At 45.7% G+C, this 21,279-nt stretch overlaps 2 protein-coding genes across 5 annotated transcripts; one reads left to right on the top strand and one right to left on the bottom strand.

The window, feature by feature from the left end:
- The first annotated feature begins 473 nt into the window (after window positions 1-473).
- On the top strand, window positions 474-3,079 carry LOC120652758 (elongator complex protein 6-like). The gene is made up of 5 exons (XM_039930674.1): window positions 474-803; window positions 1,828-1,894; window positions 1,986-2,194; window positions 2,287-2,433; window positions 2,600-3,079. The coding sequence occupies exons 1-5, from the start codon at window positions 600-602 to the stop codon at window positions 2,720-2,722; spliced, it is 750 nt and encodes a 249-aa protein (XP_039786608.1). The 5' UTR covers window positions 474-599; the 3' UTR covers window positions 2,723-3,079.
- LOC120652757 (two-component response regulator-like PRR73) lies at window positions 2,982-13,966 on the bottom strand. 4 transcript variants are annotated; one of them, XR_005666648.1, is made up of 13 exons: window positions 13,716-13,920; window positions 13,499-13,614; window positions 13,322-13,413; window positions 13,156-13,228; window positions 12,620-13,052; window positions 7,822-7,983; window positions 7,585-7,718; window positions 6,114-6,287; window positions 5,446-5,626; window positions 4,902-5,334; window positions 4,052-4,820; window positions 3,503-3,687; window positions 2,982-3,471 (listed from the first exon to the last, which is right to left on the bottom strand). XR_005666648.1 is itself a non-coding variant. In XM_039930671.1 (12 exons), the coding sequence occupies exons 5-12, from the start codon at window positions 12,927-12,929 to the stop codon at window positions 3,577-3,579; spliced, it is 2,274 nt and encodes a 757-aa protein (XP_039786605.1). In that variant the 5' UTR covers window positions 12,930-13,052; window positions 13,156-13,228; window positions 13,322-13,413; window positions 13,499-13,614; window positions 13,716-13,966; the 3' UTR covers window positions 2,982-3,576. The 4 variants fall into 4 exon arrangements, 3 of the variants coding, with proteins under 3 accessions (XP_039786605.1, XP_039786606.1, XP_039786607.1); XM_039930671.1 differs by having other exon boundaries at window positions 2,982-3,687; window positions 13,716-13,966; XM_039930672.1 differs by having other exon boundaries at window positions 2,982-3,687; window positions 13,499-13,610; window positions 13,716-13,892.
- Window positions 13,967-21,279: the final 7,313 nt, after the last annotated feature.

Genomic DNA, 21,279 nt, shown 5'->3' with positions numbered 1-21,279 from the left:
GTCTAGAGAATATAAATTACTTAATATTATTTTCTTCAATAAAATAATCTTTAATTTTACATATGAAATGTATATATACTACGTAATTTACACTAACAAATTAAACTCTTATAATTAAGCAGTAAATAAATATTCTTCTATACATGATGTATTGCTATATCTAAGAACAAATTGCTCTTAATTTCTAGTACCAATAGATAGTAGTATGTGTAGTTATTTCTTAGATTTAATTCAGCCGTGCGTATGAAATTTGGTTTGTCTAAGTGGTGCCGTGGTAACAGGAACATCTCGGAGCGTGCGCCTTCTAGCTTGAGTGACTCCTGAAGCTTGCAAAGTAAGTACGCCTTCAGACTAATCTAACGTATTTTGTCTTATACGCGTTCCGTTGCTCGACCTCGTGGGACGCGGATCTGGCGCGGTAGCAGTCGGCTTTATCCAGGCGTCCAAAACGAATCGAATGGCTGACTGCACCCGAACCCTGTCCGACTCCGTGGGCGCCTGCCTCTCTGTTTTGTGAGTAACCCCCGTTTTTCTGAGACTCCTTTGCCGCCGCCGCCGCCAGTCTCGCGCTCCGGCGAAGGGTGTTTACCCAGGGGACCATGGAGGAGTACGGAGGGGGAGATCTTCTGAGCGAGATGATGGGATCTGCGGCGCGGGTGGTGGTGGTAGAGGACTGCGTGGAGGCCCCGGGGGCCTTCGTCCTCCACCTCCTCCTCAAGCGCGCGCTCGCCGGCGGCGGGGCAGCTGCCTTCCTCGCCCTCGCGCAGCCCTTCACCCATTACGACCGCATCCTGCGCAAGATGGTACGATTCGCCACCCTCCACACCTCGCTGGAATTTCGGGCTTGCTTAGCTTCGGTGCCTAACTATGTTAGTTTTACTGTTACACTGGCGCATATATTGTGTGCGCTTAGCTTCTTAGTGCATCTTTGGCCATGTCACAGTGAGGGTGAGCATTGATCATCTTGGGATTAGAGAAAATCCAAATTTATATGATCGTTAAAAGAAAATGGGGTTTCTAGGCTCTTACTGGTATGCTATTGGTCAGATGTGTAATCAGGTAATCAGGCATCTCAGACCACCCTTTAAAAATTTAGATTGTTGGTGTGCTATATTCTTAGATGTATAAATGATCCTCACCATTCCAATGTTTATGGGAATTGTGGGAATGGCTGCCTATTGGTATTAAGTATTAACAGTACCATGCTCATGTTCTGTTCATTCGCTAGCAAGCCTAGCAGTAGTAGCTCATGTTCTTACGCAATTTGGAGCACCAGTGAGCCCAGGTGCAGGCTGATCTATTGTAAAACTCTGATAAAATGCACTAGTTTTCAGTTTAAATAGTCATAGAGACTGGGTTAACTACTTCATTCATCTGACTGCTACATTTCTGTAAGCCCTGATTTCACAATGGCCGTGTTTGGTTAGGCCATGAAATTTTTTTGGCTCTTTGACCACTAATTAGAGGTATTAAATAAAGTCTAATTACAAAATCATCTGCACAACTATGGTACTGTAGCAGTTATTGTATCTAATGAGGTCTTTGACCGTATGATTAGAGAATGATTAGATGTGATTACTGTAGTGCTCTGTAGCCAATCATGGTGGAACTTGGCTCATTAGATTTGTCTCGAAAAATTACACCCATCCGTGAAAAGGTTTCGCAAATAAACTTCGTTTAGTACTCCATGCATGAATTCGTCTTTTTGTGAAAAAAAATTCACCCACTCATCCAAACACGGCCATTATTGGAAAATGCATGTTGGGTTCCGGTGCTAGTTGAATCCACAGATTAGCATTACTTTTTTTAATCTTCTGAAATTTCTAGGGATGTAACCTTTCCCTGCATAGAAGGAATGAGAGGCTTCATTTCTTCGAATTGCAAGCATTCCCAGGCAAGCAATCGTTTTATTACCTATGTTATTTAAAGATAATATTGGACGTACTAATTATGAAGGTGCCATTTCATATGTTCATCAACTGCAGGTGGAGCTAGGGATGGTGCCATTGCTGATTGCTTTGTTCGACTGTACAGTGAAATTCAAAGAGTGGTGGAGGCAACGAGGACTGGAAAAAATGCAGGCCCATTCACCATCATGATAGACGATGTTTCACTTTTGGAAGTTGCAGCCCATGGTTCCGTAGACAATGTGCTGGACTTCTTGTATTATTGTGTGACACTTACATCTGAGATGGTAAAAGATCCATTGATGAAAAAAAATTGTCAGTACTGTTGCTAGCTGTTACCCTATTTTCAAGTCTTTTCACTTATTTTATGTCCTGGCAGAATTGCTCCCTGGTGATCCTCATCCACGAGGATATATATGCAGTTGAGGAAAACATGGGTCTCCTTTTACATCTGCGCCACATTGCAGATCGTGTGGTTAAAGCAGCACCTTTGAGCACAGGTTTGGCTGCTGATGTTCATGGACAGGTCGGTTTTTTTTAGTAATCCTGTTCACAAATGCTTGTGCCAGGGTGGATTAATTTGTTTCATATGAGCTGGTTGTTCGATGAACTTGCACTAGTCGTCTTTTCAATGTTTGGCACCTTTTGTTTTACTTTGATGTTAATTTTCTGAAGTTGAGATGTCTCTGCAGCTTTCTGTGGTCAACAAGGGTACGTTCAACGAGCAAAGGGCAAAAGCGCAGAAAGTATGGAGCTTCCATTTCAAAGTGAAGGAGAATGGTACCGACTTCTTCTATCCAGGGAGCAGACACTGACACTAGGGAGTACTACTTTGTAATTGTAATACTGGCTACTTTGTAACTGTAATGCCGTCTGAGATGAGATGACTTCTGTGTGATATCTGGCGATGTTATGCTTTGTATGCTGCTAATTCAGGTGGCACTATGCTTTGTATGCTGCTAATTCAGGTGGCACTATGCTTTGTATGCTGCTAATTCAGGTGGCACTATGAGTAAAGATTCGTTGAATGCTTTCTTCACAAACAAGCATTCGCCACAGCCAAGTCCATCGAACTTCAACTAGCATAAGAGACCATTTTTTATAGGAAACAGGAAGGGCAAGCCCCTACTTATTTTACATTTACATACGAGAGAAGAGATTGCAGAAAAAAACAAAGAAAAACAGCAGCTAAGGAATACGACAGGAAGTAATGGAACCAAATATATTTGTTGATTAGAAAGCACGATCTTCAAATGAAGGGCTGGTCGAATCAGTTATTCCAGCTCGATCCTGAGATTAAGGTGCACAACTTCATTAGCAATGCCGCTGCTGGTTTGCTCCTCAAGATTCTTGAACAAGATTATCGAAGGAAAAAAAAGTCCTTGAACAAGTATATATCTCTGCAATGGCCAACGGAAACTGAAGGCTGCAAACCGGCACGGCGCCACTGCATCTATAACACATTAAAACCCATAAATATTACACAGATTAATTTCATAGCACTCTGATCTTCATCTGGAGTCAGCCATATAAATGATAACTGGGTTCTTATTTATTGATGAGTACTCTAGCGTTGGGAATCAATGGACTGCTATCGGCAATGCAAAGACCTGCCTAATTCTCAGATCTGCCGACGAAGAAAACACCCTTTTGTATTAGTAGGCTTGTGTCATCTCTCTGAATCCTGGCCTGCTTTATCTTCTTGTCCAGATTGTCGCACAAACTGCCCACGGACCCGTGGCCGCTGCTCAGCCAGCCTCTTCCTGCTTTGGTATCGAACCTGCAAACAGGCGGACAAGGCCATTAGAAGATAATGGCCCCATGCAAAATTTATTCAGGCCAGCAGTCAGAAAAAATGAACATCGCTGCACAATCTTGTAAAAGGATGCAATCAGAAAACAGAATTTTGAGAGAGAAAAATGAAACCGTATCAAAGCTCACAAATTAAAGCAAACAGAAACTTATTTCAGTGTTCCTATGCTGGTATTATCAAAACTAGGGTATACTTATTTTCTGATAATATTTATGCAAACCATTTGGGCTGCATTACAAGTCTTTCTCGCCATACTCAGCAGAATTAGCAGGAGCCTTCAATTCAAGTACCTATATTACTGATTTTAGGACTTACTGCTACAACAGGCTACCTTTTTATCGAAGTTCCGATCTTTCCGCTTCAATCTGAATTTGTTCAATGCAGCTTCTCGTTGAGGGAACCGATTCTGATACATGTCATTGCCACTTCCACTTCCACTACCACCTCCAGCCACATTTTTACTCATGGTGCCATTAACACACTCCATGTTTGGTCTTGCAATATTGGGAGCAGCGCTACTTCCATTCTGCCCATTGCACCCATTATGACCAACAGAGACACCTCCATTCACACTGTAGTTTGCAGCGTGTCCTTCAACAGGAGGATCAAACACATTGGATGAACCACACTGAGCGTCTGATGATCCATGGTCAATTGATGGCTGTTTCTGTGTCATAACATGGAGGTAGTAGTGGACGTGATGATGATGTTGCACGCAGCTTTGTGGTACCTCTGTCTGGCCCACTTTCACTGCATTGGAAATTCCTTCATCAGTTTTGTCTTTCCCAACTACATTAGCTGGTGATGTTTGATGTGGCATAGGATGGAATGCTGAGGTATGTTGAATAGATTTGGCAGCTGATGGTGACGTTACTCTCTCCCTGTTACCCGAAGGCTTTACGACAACGTTCTTTGTACTGGAGCCCATGTCATTGTTGTTGCTACTGCCATTGGAGCCCTGCTTTATTGGAGGAGCATCTGAATTTGACTTCATCTTGCAGGTAGAGTCTGTTTTAACAGCCTCAGAACTGTTATCTTGCGGCGAAGAGCTTTCCCCAAATCTTGCTCCACCTTGATTGGAAGCCACAGATGTATGGTACCTTGCAGAATCAGAAAGAGTTAGTATGCAACTTACTGTTATGTTCATAACCTAGTAATGACACTGATATTATGTTTTGCACCTGGTGAAGGCTGACAGATCCGATCTTCTCAGAATATTTCGCTCATCATGGATTTCCGTGGTAGCTCCATTTGTCTTCAATCTCTTCAAACCCAACTCATGTGGTGTCACTTGGATATGGGAATCATGATTCTTATCATTTCCATCGGGTATTCTGGAAGGGCAATCAGGTGCATCAGCATCTTGTACTGCTTGCTGGTCTTCTGTATTTCTGGCTATTGAGCTAATCAAATCAGCCGTTTCAGTATTTGGTTCACTCAACATGTTTGTGCAATCATCTTCTGCCATCACTATCTTTTTAGATTTGCATTGGGGAATGTGAATCTCATGTCGTTTTTCTGTTGGATTAACAGAGGTATCATTGAGAGATGATTGATATTCTACACTCGAATTCCTAGGAGCACCTATTTCTAAGTATTTACCCATAGATTCATCTGCAAAAACGTGGAATTTGATTGAATGAGACAGTAATGTGAAGTATGATCTGTGGAGAGGTTCATTTCTTCCATACGATGAAAATGCTGTGGAGCATAGGATAATGATACCTTTATTGTCCTTCTGTTTCTTGCTATTCCTTTTGTTTGCACCTGGTAGCCACTTGTTACTGCATATCTCAGATATGGGGTGAATTACTTGTGCACATGTACTATCAGGTGGATCAACTAGCTGATCAGGAGACATGGGTTGTGGACTGTCAATCTCCACAGCACGCTTTGTCCATGAACTCTGCATTTTAAAACAGATTGTGCACATGATAATACATCGATGTAAAAGACTATGCATAGAGAAAGTTAGCAGACAATATACTACTTCTCCGAGAAAGAAAGGTTACTATGAAATGAGTCGAGTTTAATGCAAGCGATAAATAACTTTATTTTCCTGTTTTAACTGTGGCATATGTAGGTTATTTAATATCATATATCCAGATATATCACAGAATAAATAACCTTACGACCTAATATGAGGTGATATATGAACTTTGTTCTAAGTAGTATTCTACTAATCCCTCCGTTCCAAATTATAGGTCGTTTTGGGATTTCTAGATACATAACTTTTGCTATGCATCTAGATATGCACTATGTATCTTGATTTGTCAAAACAACCTACAATTTGGAACAGAGGGAGTACTAAACTTTATTTTATATATATGACTGCATACCCATCCAAATCCAACTTCATATGTAATAGCAAGTAGTAATCAATGAACACATACTTGAGTACCACTGCCGTTATCACTTCCATCCCTAGCATTGAGTCCGACACTCAAGTCATCATCGTTTTCATCATCATCATGATTGCTGTTACTGTTGTTCTCATACTCATCACCAGTATTTGGTTTGGCACACTTTTGTGTCTGGATGGCACTTTCACTTCCACTGCCACTGGACTGAGCACCAAAGAGGCAAATCCAACTAAGAGTAGTGGCAAAGAAAACCCAGAGCGAGAAGTAGAGTCAAAGAAACTATGCATCAATGCATCATGGTTCTGCAGAATTAATAACAACAACAACAACATAGCCTTTTGTCCCAAGCGAGTTGGGGTAGGCTAGAGATGAAACCCAAAAGACACAAAGGTCACGGTTCAAGTACGTTGATAGCTAGTCTCCAAGCGCTCCTATCCAAAGCTACCTCTTCAGAGATATTCCAGTCCTTAAGGTCTCTCTTAACCGACTCGTCCCAAGTCAGTTTAGGTCTACCTCTACTCCTCTTTACCTTATCGACATGCTTTAGAACCCCACTACGCACCGGCACCTCAGGAGGCCTCCGTTGGATATGTCCAAACCATCTCAACCGGTATTGGGTAAGTTTCTCCTCAATTGGTGCCACCCCTACCCGTTCCCGAATAACTTCGTTCCGGACTCTATCCCTTCTTGTGTGCCCGCAAAACCACCGCAACATCCGCATCTTTGCTACACTCAGTTGCTGGACATGTCGCCTTTTTGTGGGCCAACATTCAGCATCATATAACATCGCCGGGCGAATCGCTATCCTATAGAACTTGCCTTTTAGCTTTTGTGGCACCCTCCTGTCACAGAGGATGCCAGAAGCTTGACGCCATTTCAACCAGCCAGCTGAGATTCTATGCCTAACATCTTCATCAATATCGCCATCCTTTTGTAGCATCGATCCTAAATACCGAAAAGTATCCTTCTGGGGCACCACTTGCCCATCGAGACTAACATCTCCACCCTCATGCATAGTCGCGCTGAAATCGCACATCATGTACTCAGTCTTGGTCCTACTAAGCTTGAACCCTTTCGACTCTAACGTACGTCTCCACAGCTCTAACTTCCTATTAACCCCTGCCCTACTCTCGTCAACTAGCACCACATCATCAGCAAAGAGCATACACCAAGGGATATCACCTTGTATGTCCCTTGTGACCTCATCCATCACAAAAGCAAATAAATAAGGGCTCAATGCTGACCCCTGATGTAGGCCTATGTTTATAGAAAAGTCAGTGGTGTCGCCGTCACATGTCCGGACAAACGTCATCGCATCCTTGTACATATCCTTGATGAGGGTAATGTACTTAGTTGGGACTTTGTACTTCTCCAAGGCCCACCACATGACATTTCTCGGTACTTTGTCATACGTCTTCTCGAGGTCAATAAAGACCATGTGCAAGACCATCTGCAGAATTAATATCCAACAAAAAAGCGAGACCAAAAACAAACAGCTTACACTGTGACACCGCCTCCAAACGTGCTGCCAAAGGTTCTTAAGCTCATTCTTCCGTAGTGGCTTTACTAAGAAATCAACTGCTCCCTTTGACAAACACTTAAACACCATACTCATAGAGTCATTCGAAGACATCACTGCATGCAAACCACATCAGTGTAGCAGCTAAAAGTATTTAAACTAAATGATTAATAGGACAACATTTCATTTGCAACAGAGGAGTTGAGGAAAGTTACTTACTAATCACAGGAATGTCCTTGCAGACTTTGTGACTTGTGATTTTGCTAAGCAGACCGATGCCAGATAGACAAGGCATGAAAACCTCAGTCAATACAAGGTCAATGTTGTTCTGCAGATCTTCAAGATGTTGCCATGCATGTAAGCCATTTTCAGCAGGGATAACTGAAATGGAAGCAGATAAGTTTCTGTCAAAATGTTAAAACAACTAAAATTTTCCAATTGTAGATATTGATAGATAAAATCTTCCACTGCTAATGATTAACGACCAAACATGATCCAAACAGGGATAGAACATAGAATAAAACACATTGGCCAATGGCCGTGTTAACAAGTACGTCAAGAATACAGTTTTTGCTCTTAATATCCATAAAATTTTCTTGAAGAATTTATACAAAATCCATACCACAACCCACAGGAACTGATAGTTACCAGTGCAACAAACTAGTTGAGCAGCAGTACACTTCTAGCTTTGGTACTGTGGAGGGTGCATAGAGAAAAGACAGTGGGAGGCGCATAGTTTAAGTTTAATCCTAGTCAAACCATTACAGATGCATTGCTTGTGATCATTAGTTAGCAACACAAAAACAAAGTTCTACAATCAACTATAACTTAATGTGACCTAGCAGAAAGCGCAGCTGCCTAGATGCTACTAATTTAATGGTTAACTGCATGCATGTCTCTTGTCATATATATATGTCACCAAATCCATGATTTGATTGATTTCTAATTCTATAGAGGTAGTTCTAGTTGTGTACCAAGCTCTCCTAAAATAAACATACTAACAAAAACGACACCCAGAAAGAGTATCATTTTCTGTTGTCAAATAGAGAATAGTTTACATTTGCATTGCCAAATAGAAATCACAATTCTTGTAATAATAGTTACTTATTGCTCAAGAGAATTACTCCATTACAAGAACATGATGTCAGGCCAATTAGTAAACAACAATTAAAATGATTGCTAGGAATATGGTGGTGTTAAGCTAGAGTTGATATTAATCCAACTTTTCACACAGGCTGATTTCTGTCTTAATCACTAACTTCTACTGCTAAGTTATACGCTGTGCATCTTCAACCTTCTATGTCACATAATGCTAACAAAATATACAGTTTGTAGAAAAGTTCAAGATGGAATTTTAAAAAAATATTGAAAAATTAAGTGAATACCATAACAAAGATGTCAATATTGGAAAAGACCATCGGATGTGATCATTACATGTGGGTCATGGGGCCACATGTCACAGCCACACCGATGGCATTTTCCAAATCCACCCGGACAAGAAATGTCCTGGTGAACTTGATTGTATAAAAATCCAAAATACTTCCATGAGCACAGTTTGATTTTAGCCACCTACAAGAGGATAATTAAATTGACAGTTGATGACTTTCCATAATGGAATACCAGGAAAAGCCATACAATAATGCTCATAAGCAGTGGATAAATGTCACAGGAGGTCACACCATCTCTCCAAATGGCAGCATCCGCTTGCGAAGAAGGGGACTTCCACACCCAGATCATTACCCCATCTGTGACCAAGAAGATGAAACTGCCCGACATATCCCCAGTTTTTGTGTGTTCGCTCGGCAATTCAGGGTCAGCTATGCAGCACGGATACGGATACGGATACGCGTATCGGTATCGGAAGGATACGGATACGCGGATACGGCAATTTTCTAAAAAACCCGATACGCGGATACGTTTTATTATTTTTTAAATAAATAAATAATGGCACATATTAAGTTTGTAAAAATAGTAAATTACCTTGCAACAATGTTCTAGGAACTAAAATGTGAGGGAATATAAGTTTTAGGGACTAGGTTGAGAGAAATTGAAGTTATAGGGACTATATTGAGAGAAAAAAGAAGTTTCAGGGATCAGAATGCGTCACAACTTCATATATTCATATGTCCTATAATAATTGAAAAATAGAAGGGGTAAAATGAAAAAGAACCAATCCTTATCTCTTAGACGAGTGGTGCTGCTCTGTCCCTTTTATTCCCCTTCCTTTCCTCTCTCCTGTCAGTCCCTTTCCTTCCCCTTCCTTTCCCCTTCTCTCCCGCCACTCGGCCCCTTTCCTCTGTTCCTCCCGGTCCAAGGCTTCAAGCAGCTGCAGCGGCGCAAGCGAGCTGGCCAGGCAGGCAAGCGAGCAGAAGCGGCATGGAGGTTCCACCACCGGCCCCATCCCTTCCCATCTTCCACCACCGGCCCCTCCACCCTCTTCCCCCTCTGCTGCAGGCTGCAGCGTGGGGCAGGCAAGAGCGCGGAGGAAGGGAGCGGCGGCGGGCGCGCGTGGCCGGTGCGGGCGCAGCGGCAGCCGGCGCGCAAGGCAGGCGCGGTCGCGGCTGACGGGAGCAGCGTCGGGTGCACGGGCAGCCGGCTCGCAGGGCCGCGGCGGCGTGCAGGCAGTGGGCGCGGCGGTCGGCGGCTTGCGGGGCTGCGGCTGTCGGCGAGTTCGCTGGAGCTTGGATCCGCGTGGCTGGAGCCTGGATCCGCGTCGTTGGCGGCCGGCGAGCAGGGACGGGCACGCCGTTGGATACGTCGCCGTTGGATACGTATCCGTTCGTGAATTTCTAGCATCACTGTTTAGGGATACGCGGACACGCCGTGGATACGTATCCCGGCCGTATCCTAGGCGTATCCGTGTCGGATACGTATCCGACACGGGATACGCCCCTTCCCTGCCGTATCTGTGTTTCTGAGAGGGTCAGCATCTTGCAGCCCTCTACCTGTCTAGTCTGGTGCCTACTCGACGAACTAACTCCTTCTCAGATTGGTGGAGAAAGTCCTGGAGGAAAGTGCCAAAACATCATAGGAAGGGTTACTCTCTTGTCATACTTGGAGCATGGATCTTCTGGAAGCACAGAAGCTCTTGCGTGTTTGATGGATCTGCTCCGAGTATTCACTATATAGACCGCACTACAGGCCTTCAAAGATAAATCTTACTTGTGGCTAGTAGGGGGGGGGCTAAGGGCCTTGCTGGTCTGGGGCTAGGAAAGGTAACCTAGTCATGTTTAGGTGCAGGTTTGTTCCTTGGTCATGTCCTAGTTTATCTGTTTTCTTGTAACAGTCTGTTCTTGGTCAAAATGCTGCACTCCTCACTGTGATCCAAGGTGGGGAGTTGGTTTTTGTAATTGGATCTTTTCCTTCTTAATACAAAGATATGCAGCTCTCCTGCGTATTCGACAAAAAAAAATGGCAGCATCAGCAACTGCAACATGCCCTATCTGATCTTGTTACAGGTTTGGGAGTAAGTAATGGGCCTGGGCCTGCATCTCCCACTTTAAGGGCTACACGAGACGTGATCCGTAATTTTGGATGGGAAAAGGTAATACATACCATAAAACAGGTGATTGTGGCTTGATGATCAAGCCCTGATACGACGAATTTGATAGATAAGAGCTTAGTTCATAAACTTTTCATGAGAAAACATTTTGGAAAAGGGGGCATGCAAATGCCAGTTAGTTAATCCATTGAATTGGCATAAGATCTTGGACAAGGAGGTATTATTAGCTGAAGCCTGTAGGTAACCCCTAGGGACACACTATTTTTCTTTGGTACATGCGAACTAGTCAAAAATACGATAAGTCTATGCAAAATCCCATATAAATGACTAAGATAACTCTAGCCCCTCAACCTGACTACTATCGCCTTCCATCTTTGACCATTTAATGTTCGCCCATTATTTGACACTCTTGATCCCTAGTTAATTGTTAAAATGGAAATATCATCGCCTCACTATAAAGTGCAAAATAAATTCCACTGGCCCACCACAATAGGCCCAGGAGATGACAAGTGTCACTTACGTAATACAGTACTCCGGGTCACACTACGTGTTGTGGCACAGGGTGGCAATGCCACAGGCTACCTGCTGTGCTCCCATACCGCAACACCCGTCACAATGCTCCCAATTACAGCAGGTTGCCCAGCAGAGTACTCACTGCAGACTTGGAACTGAGGCAGGTGGTCTGCTGTAGTATGGGATCAGCGTATACCTAAGACACTATGGGCCTGTGTTAGATGAGACATACCACCTCTCGGGCCTGCCATAGTAGTGGGAGAGGGGACTACTTTGCAATTTCTAGCAGGAGAAAACCCTTTTCGTCTAAACCTAAGAAGAGGGGGGCTCCAGCAAGATGAGACAAATATAGTCCCTGCTGTACCTATATTGCATTCCTATGCATAACCATATATTGCGATTAACTGTGCCTGCCACACCCACGATTGATGCACCTAGATAGTTACATCCATCAGTAGCAGCTTATTTCGCTAAAGGAGCATTGATATGCCAGCTATTTGTTGGCTCTAGAAATTATATCATGGTGTTCTTTAAGCTGTGGTTGATTTTAGTAGTTCCATGTAAAATCATACTTCTTTACAGCATCAATCTACACAAAGTATAAACAACCGATGTGATTTCCACGAACCCCTTCACCCCCAATGGCTTGAAAATATCCCATATTAGTCCGCAGAAAAGAGGGACATCCAAAGCAAAGTCACTCATTAACTGAGGAAAGAAAGTGGAGATCAACATAGCATATTTATTCGCTAGATTATATCATTATATGTATACAGATACTGCAACCAACAAATGCATAAGAACCACAAACTTTAATAACAAACAATGCCTATCTACATCCTACACATTTTTTTGAGAACAGATTGCAACATGGGTAGTTTGAGTGGAACATAAATCCAGGCTGGAAATATCAACTTCATTCACTATATAGTAGAAGAACCAACAACCAAATATATGACCAATTTAATCAAATAAATTAGCTTCATCATTTGTAGGGCATACCTTCATAGCAGCACTTACGGAGCAGGGCACTGACCACCTGACGAGTAGATTCATCATTCTCCACCAGCAAGACTCTCAGTGTCTTCACAGGGAGGAACCTCTCCCACTGAATAGTCTGTTGCTCCTTCTGCTCATCCAACTGCTGTGCGCCCAGTGGCGCACTGTGCCCATTGGGTAAGTCCTCTTCTTTTTCCCTCCATTCATCCACATCAGCCTCGGCCCCATGGTGGCCATTCTCAGTGGCGCCATTTGAGATCCCTCTCACATCCTTGTGAGGCCCATCCGAGCCGGCTTGGCAGGTGCTACCCATTAACCTGATTCAAAGAGACACAGATAGTGCAGCGGTGGTTTGTGCAACTAGAGAGACTTCACGGATGGTGGAGCACATCCTATGTTGGCGTCAGAAATGCATATGCTGAATCCAACTACGAATCTGCAAGGAAAATATACAGGAATCAAGGACCAATCTGTCCTGGCTGGGCATAAGAGATGCTCTGAATAAGCTACTGTTCTGCAGAATGGTCAGAGAGGACTACTTGTAGCCGGGCTGGAAGAAATTGCTCTTAACCCATGAGCTCCGCAACGACCAAATTCAGTGGCTTCCAATTCCTGAGAATCATTAAACATCTCCTTAATTAAAGAAAATCACCGTATAAGGCAGGAATTTGGAGAAGAAAGGAGCTAAGGATTCGCGGAGGTTACAAATTTAGTATGAATTGACACTTCGACAGAACGTCAGAAACCGCCGTCTCCCTTCAAAATCCCACTAATACACCGCCCTTGCCCCTTGGGAGCTAAATATAGAACAGAAAGATAAACCTCGTCAGACCAAAACTAGCTGGAAAAGATAGTGAAACAAACAGCGCACTTCGAACTTGCCTCGACCCGAGGGAACAGCAGCACCTCCGAGCCGCTCCGCTCGAGGAAACGGACTTGCCGAGATCCACTGGATGCGAACCTCCGGAACTCCAGCGCAAACAACCCCCCAAAACTAGCTAAATTCAAAAGGGGATAAAATCTCAGCAACAAAAAAAAAAGTGGCTCATCGCAGCTGAGCTAGCTCTCGGTAGCCGCGGCAAAAGGGCGCGGCACGCACCTCGCGGGACTCAGGACGCGGTGTCGTAGTCCTGCGGCGACGAAGCGGGGGGCAGTGGCATGGGCTGCGCGAGCCCCCGGGACCCGGCCGCGTGGGGAACCTACGCGCTAGTGCAACGAAGGACGAGCAGGAGATGAGGCCGCGAGAGGGTCCAAATGGCGGAGGCGATGCGGTGGTGTGGTGGCGAGCGATGGGGAGGCGGTAGATAACGGCGGAGGGAAGACGTGGAGCAAGTGGAGGTGGGCAGGGGGTGGGGGCGGGGCCCGCGCCCCCGCGGAGATCCGACGAGATCTAAAGCCGCGCGCTCCCTGCGTGCCCCGGGAGGGATCCGCAGATCGCCCGCTACCACGTGGAGCCGCCCGCGCGGGTCCGCCACGGCTGGGACTATGGCGGGCGGGACCGGCGAAGCCGCGCGGGCCCGCACGTCGGCGGGTTTCGTGGGGCTGGTGGTGGGGCCGTGCCTCGGAGGGAAAGATCGTCAGGGTGGAGGGGGTTAGAGCAACTCCAATGGATTGATCTTCTCCTTTTCTCTTTCTCACTATATAGGGAAATTCTTTTTTATAATTTCAACATATATGAAAGAAGTGCTCCAGCATATTGATTTTCCCTCTTTCTATATGGAAAGGGAGATGTGATGTCTCCTTTTTTTATTGGGGATTGGAGAGAAATTATTGGGAATTGAGAAAAAATAAAAGGGAAAGAGAGATGGAAAATCAATCTGCTGGAGTAGATTTTTTCAACATCAATCCCCTATATTGAGAAAAAATGGAAAGGAAAAAGGGGAAGATCAATCTGTTGGAGTTGCTCTTAGAGCAACTCCAACAGATTGATCTTCCCATTTTCCCCTTTCTCACTATATAGGGAAATCCCCTTTCTTAAATTTAATATATATGGAAAAAGTGTTCCAGCAGATTGATTGCCCCCTTTCTATTTGGAAAGAGAGATGTGATGTCTCCCTTTTTATTGGGGATTAACGGCGTTTAATCGGGGGCTGGAGAGCGATTTGGGAGCTGGGGGCACTCTTCTGTTTCGCTGGCTTGCTTCCAGGTTTGGCTAGTGGCAAAGCGGGGATGTGATCAATCAAGTGCTTTCCCAATTAAATCGAATATAAATCTCATCACTGACTAATGCTTGCTACTTTTGAAGAAAAACTAAATCTTTTTTTCTGAATTTGTTCCCCTCCGTTGTATTTCAAATTTCACCTTTACCAATGTTTACATCTAGCCACGGGTAACAAATTAAAAAACAAATTGTGATCGAGACACAACTCTTATGTATCAGCCACGGGGGGAAAATGATTTTGTATGTGTGCTGCTAGCTGTGAGTTGTGACTTGTGAGCTGGTGTGACCCACTCGTACGTGTTAGCGGTTGTGATTAGCAGGACGGCCGATAGGTTTCGTTTGAGTAACCGAGTTCACATCCCTTTTCCTCGTTTTGTTTAAGGTGGAGATGGCGACGGCAACCAGGACGGAATGAGGCTAGAACGTTCTAGAGTCTGGAGGGTGCTTCTAATGACTTGAGCAAGCTTTGGTGAGGACGGGAAGGGACTAATTAAATGAAGTGTTAAACAAATCTCCCACGGCAGTCACTATGTTCAACTAACTAATAAGGATTTGTTTGTGGCTCCACCAAAGCATCGCCCGCTGTTTTTCTTTTCTGCTTGATCACAGAGTGCTCCACAAGCTTTGCAGTCCTCTCGAGACCCACCTAATAGAAGAGAAAGATGGGCTCTCTACTGAATTCATGTTTTTATTTAAAACTAGCAATGAGCCAGTGAGAAAATGTTAGCCTGCAAACCCATGCCCTGAAGTTTGGTGACGATCTATGGCATGGCATCACTTAGGTGTGACCGTTCAAATGTGCTCATGCTCATCGTGCTGTGAAAAGGACACGTTTTCCATAACAACTGAATAGACGTACGGATTCGGTTTTAATTTCTTGTTGGAAAGAAGGAGAATTTGAGCTATCCAAGCCCATTCTGTCCTCCAAGGCAACCACCAGCTGTGGCTGAGAAATTTGCCTTGGAAGGCCACCGCGAACGGCGCACGTCGTTGAGCAATTGCAAGCCACTTTTCAAAGTCCAACCGCGCGAGCCATCGCCCTGAGCCCCTGACCAGCCAACACGGCAGCACCAAAGAGCGACGGCCTCCAAAGAATATTGGCAGGTTGCGTGGCGGACCCGGTGAGCCCGCCCACTGGCTCGCCGTCCGCCCGCGAGTCCAGCAGATTCGCTCGGTCGCATGGCAAGGGGTGGTAAATGTCTAATATTTTGAATTAGAAAATCTAAAAATCGGATTCTAAAAAAATCGGATTTTAATTTTATATAATTTTGAGTTAAAAAATTTAAAGACTTTATTATGCCGTGAAGAAACCACTAGAGTGATCTCATTGCCTGTGTTCGGCTGGTGGGGTGGGGGCTGCTCCCAGCAGCAGCGGCAGCAGCCAGCAGCACGGCACCAGCAGCAGCGAGCAGCACGGCACCAGCCCCCCACCCCACCAGCCGAACAGGGTTAATTATCACCCCCTACGCATGCCCGCTGGCGTCGCGGCCTCGCGGGGCCGGAAGGTTCGTGCGGTCGTGCCGCGCGCGGCCTCCTCCGTGTTGCCGACATCAGCAGCCAGCAGACACGTCGATCATTTCGAGCCCGATCGAGGCTGCCTACATCCCGGTGGCTAAAAGCCGGCAGCGGCAGACCGTTTCAACCTGGAAATTCAGGCCTTATTTAGTTTATGAATTTTTTAAAATTTTAGTACGGTAGTATTTTTGTTCTTATTTAACAATTAATGTTCAATTATGAATTAGTTAGATTTAAAAGATTCATCTCGTCGTCTACCATTAAACTGTGTAATGAGTTATTTTTTTTAACTGTATTTACTGCTCCATATATATGTCTGAATTTTTTATTTTTGAGATTACATAGTACAACTCAGACACTCACAACGTACGCACACTTACACCTCTATGAATACACGTACGCAAACTCTACACCTATGAGCTTTTCCGAAGACTGAGCCGGCAAATCCTCGAGATTGACGAAGTCACCACAAGCGCCTCGCTGTCGGCGGGAATATTGCCTACCACTTAATGCACAACGCCGTTAAATCCTGAAATATTTGCTCCTATGGGGAGTCGAACCCAGAACCTCAGGTGCTATCGAGGCTCTTATAAACACTAAGCTACAGACCCTTTCGCTATGTGATGGATACTGTAGAATTTTTTTTGGAATTAAACAGGGCCTCACCTAGCAACTGAACTGTTGCTTACGAAAGACCCACATGCATGCATGTTCACTACAAAAGTGTTCAACTTCAACCAATTTCCAATCCATGTAGATCAGGCCGGAAGGGAAAAATAGAAAAGGATTTTTTTTAAAAAATTATAAAAATAGAAAAGGAAAATTGCTCGGCTCATCCCAGCCATCTGGTGATAATATTCAGGCATTCAGCACCTCTGCCTTTTGTCCCTCGATACCTTTCGAGCTAGATAGACTGAATCGTCCAAAGAGCCAATGGATCTGGAGATATATATTCTGGGGGGCAGGGCAGGGCATCGCCGCCTTTCCCACCCGTCATCAGGTGCGCACGTTCCTGCCAAGTCCAAGACAGCGATCCAGCACCAGGCAGAGCTAACGAACGAGTCCGCGTCCGGAAAAAAAAAGCAGAGAGGATTAGAGGAAAACATGCAGCTCGTCTCATCCGCCAGCCCGATGAGCCCGGGCATGCCCGTCGTGCGCACGTACGCGCCCGGCAACAGGCTCGCGAGACACACCTGTGGGACTTGGTTTAATTTGGCGACGCCGAGCGCGGTCACGCGCGTCGGTCGGGGGCTGGCCGCCATCAGATGGATTCTGGGCGGGGGCAGCCGGCGCCCGGCAGCATCGCGCCCGCCTTTGCCCGCTGTGGCCGAGACGCCCCGCTTTCTCCGAGGGGCGCATCTCCTTTCCGGTGTGTGGCCGCGGAGCGAGCCTTTTCCTGCGCGATTTCCTCCGCCCACATGGGGGGAGGGAGGGCGCGCGCGCGCAGCCGGTCAGTCTTGCTACGCGCCTCGCCTACGCCTGCGGTTGATTCCTCTTCACGTGGCCGCGGGGGAAATGTGGCGCTGTCGATCAAGGAGGAGGAATGTGTCGCAATGGCTGGCTGGATAAAGATTTGGCGCGCACGTACGGGCGGCGGGCCTACGCCATCTGATAGGGGACGAAGGGCTGTCCGGATCACGGGCGTCAAGCAGCGCACTCTCTGCCTGATCCAAATTCCAGAGTGCTTTGCTTTTGCTCGCTCGCTTCACCTGATCCGGCTTATCCTTTTTCTTTTGAAAAGAAAATAGAGTGGGCTGGGTCTGTTTTTCAACCATGACGTCAAAAATTCCACTCGTACGAACATTTGCAAGTTTTGCGAGGGTGTTTGTTCCCGGATTAAATTTTGGTTCCATCGCATCGAATGTTTGGATAAATGGATGCTATTTTGATAAAGGAGTCCGCTAAATATAATTAGTCCATAATTTTGTCTATATTGTGCTACGGTGACCATATGCTAATGATGAACTGATTAGGAATAATAAATTGAATTAGCCCTAGCTTATGCAATTAGTTTTATAGTTAGCTCATACTTAGTCATCCTAATTGTTATTTAAACATCTGATATAATCCAGAATAAAGATTAGTCCCCAAATGAAAACACCCCCTGAGTCATGTTCCTGCTGACCGTGCTGCCCGAGCAAACCAACTCTGCCAGCTGACACGAGCCTTCCTTAGCCCTAGGCGCGGCAGTTTCCTCTAGACTAAAGTTTAGTCCCATTCATTCGAAAAAAATTTAATCCCTTCACATAGAATGTTTGGAGTTTGGACACTATTTAGAAATATTTAATATAGACTAATTACAAAACCAATTGCATAAATGGAGACTAATTAATTCATGATTTACATATATTGTACTACAGTAAACACATAATAATGATTATTTAATTAGATTTAGTATATTCATCTCGTGAATTAAACGCGCTTTATACAATTAGTTTTATAGTTAAATTATATTTAGTTTCTTTAATTAACATGCAAACATCCAATGTGACATGAATACGGTGTCGCTATCTCATGCACGCTGCGCAGCCAGGACCGTCGACACACGCTGGCATTTGCAACATCCCGATAGTTTCACCGCGTTCGCGCACAAGCCGCCCATGTTAGACGCTACCACCCATTGTCGCCACGCCGACCGCGCTCGCCGGCACGAAGAAGACACGTCACCACCCGAGTCTAGCCGTGCACGCGAACAGCGCCCCCGGGACAAAACTACATATAATTTCGCGTTGCCGTTGGGAGGGTATGGGGACTCCTGCACCTGTCCACACCCGTACCCGAAATTCAATTGCCCACTCTATACCCTCTCTAAATTTATCCACATCCATTTACCCATACCCAATGGGCAACAGATGATTAATTGGGTAAAGTTAAAACCTCCTGTAAGATATCTCTGCACTTCCGTGAACTCGCTGAACAGAATACCAAATTAGCTGGAAAAGAACCGGAATTGAGATCAATTACACAAGCTTGAGAGGAATTTGAAGAACAGACACCATGATGCACAGTCCACTTGCAAAACAGATCCTCGCAAAAAAAAAGCCTTGCATCCGCCTGTCAGATGGAGCAAGGCTGCTTATTCTTTTTTTTTTTGCGATGCTTTTTCTTTTTTTGCGAGGATCTGTTTTGCAAGTGGACTGTGCAAGGATCTATTTTGCAACTGGACGGTCTCGAGCCCCTCACTGGTTGCGTCGACCGCCCGTCGTCGATCGTTGTCATTGCTTCTCATCCACCTTGCCAATGCCCTGACCGGCCGCCCCGCCCCGCCCCGCCTACAGTTTCCCGCTGCAGAATGATATCTGCAAGAGCATCCTAGCCTACAGGTGTGCGCATGGCGAGCGACGCAGCAAAGATTAGATGAGCACGAAAGAGGCGATGGAGATGGAGCTCTTGCATACCACGAAGGGGATGGAGCTACGGGCGAACGTGGGGATGCCCTCCCCATACCCATTGTCTGACGGGTATACCCATTTCATATCTTTCTCCGAACAGGTAAAATATTTTGCATCCATTCCCTAACCATTTCAGCGGGTGTGGATTTGGGGAATGAGTAAGGGTACCCAACGACAACACGAATATAATTAAATGGTGCCGATGCACCTAAAAATAAATAAAACTAATAATTAAATCTAATTTTTCATCATATATATACTTTTCATAGTTCAACTCCATGCAGCCACGTGGCAAAATGCTCTAGCTTGGCCACAAGCGCCCCCCGTGGCATCCACTCCACCCTCTCCGTGCGCTAGGTCGTGATTGGTTTCCTTCCCTACAGGCTGGCTCGCACCAGCAAAGCAGGCTCGTGCCGGCCAGGCTTTTGAGGTGCCGGAGCTCTTCGTTTGGTTTCCATTTTTCCACAGCCAAGCCAGCAACCGAATTTGTTTGGATACCTGCACAACCAGCGCGTGCACCTGCTTTTTAGCTATCCGCGCGCTTGCCGAGCTCTCATCCTGCACCACGCCAGCCTGGCTCGCCGGACACGACCGTTCTCTGCATTCCTCTGGATCATTCTTTTGTATCGGTGGAGACAGAACCTGTGCCTCATATCTCCCAACATAACTTCCATGGGTGAAAACCCAGTCCATATGTTGGACGGACGGCGGCGGCGCTATTGGTGTCATTCCCTTTCTGAAGACGTTGCTTTTGAAACTCGTCTCGATCATGATGTCACTCCTGGTGGACTACCTACGCTTCTCAGCACCTAGTCGACGTGAAGAGGTGGAACTGCCGCGAGAAGTCAGAGCTGCTGCGTTGGGGCGTGACTTGGCAACAATAACACAAGATGAACCCCCTTCTTCAGCGTCTGGTTCTTCGCTTGGGAGTCTGGCAAACACCGGGGGCAGGGCCTGGGTCCTTGGCAGGAAGTCGGAGTTGCTCTTCTTGAGCTGGGCAACGATGACCTATCGTGACCTTTTGCTTCGAACCCGCTTGTTTTGGCATTGCTAGGTGTCTGGGGTCGGCCCTGGGGAGTCGGAGCTGCTGGCTGCTATGCAACCATGCTCGGCAAAGATGACCTAGGGTTGTTGTGTACTCTGCTGCGTCGCGTGGGTAGAATAACCTTCGGTCTTGTTTGATTATCCGTTCTTGTACATTTAAATGTTTTTTTCTTAATTGAAAGACAGAGCTCCTGCTATTGTTTCAAAAAAAAAGAACCGGTGCCTCGTGCAGCTAACCAAACATGGCGGAACTGCATCCCACAAGCCTGGCTCGAGGATGGTTCGTTGCTTCCAGCAGCCTGGCTCACGCCAGCCATCCAGGCCTGCACTGGCCAGGCTCGTGAGCTGCACCGTGCCTTAGTTCACGTTTCCACGCATCCAGACCAATAAGAGAAGCTAATTAGTTGCCCAGTGCATGAGTTGGCCTTGCATCAGTGCTCTCTGCTGGAAGCTCCCGCACGCAACTCGCACGCGTCCAGGCTTCCGAGAAACGCCCGATTTGAGCTTCTCCCGCGAGCCTGGCTGGGAGGCCTCCACTGCATCTCTGGGGC

This window comes from Panicum virgatum, chromosome 9K (genome assembly GCF_016808335.1).
Source record: "Panicum virgatum strain AP13 chromosome 9K, P.virgatum_v5, whole genome shotgun sequence".
Classification (NCBI taxonomy): Eukaryota; Viridiplantae; Streptophyta; class Magnoliopsida; order Poales; family Poaceae; genus Panicum; species Panicum virgatum.
Note: the sequence above shows the minus strand (reverse complement) of the source record. Positions and strands in the feature narration are given on the sequence as shown.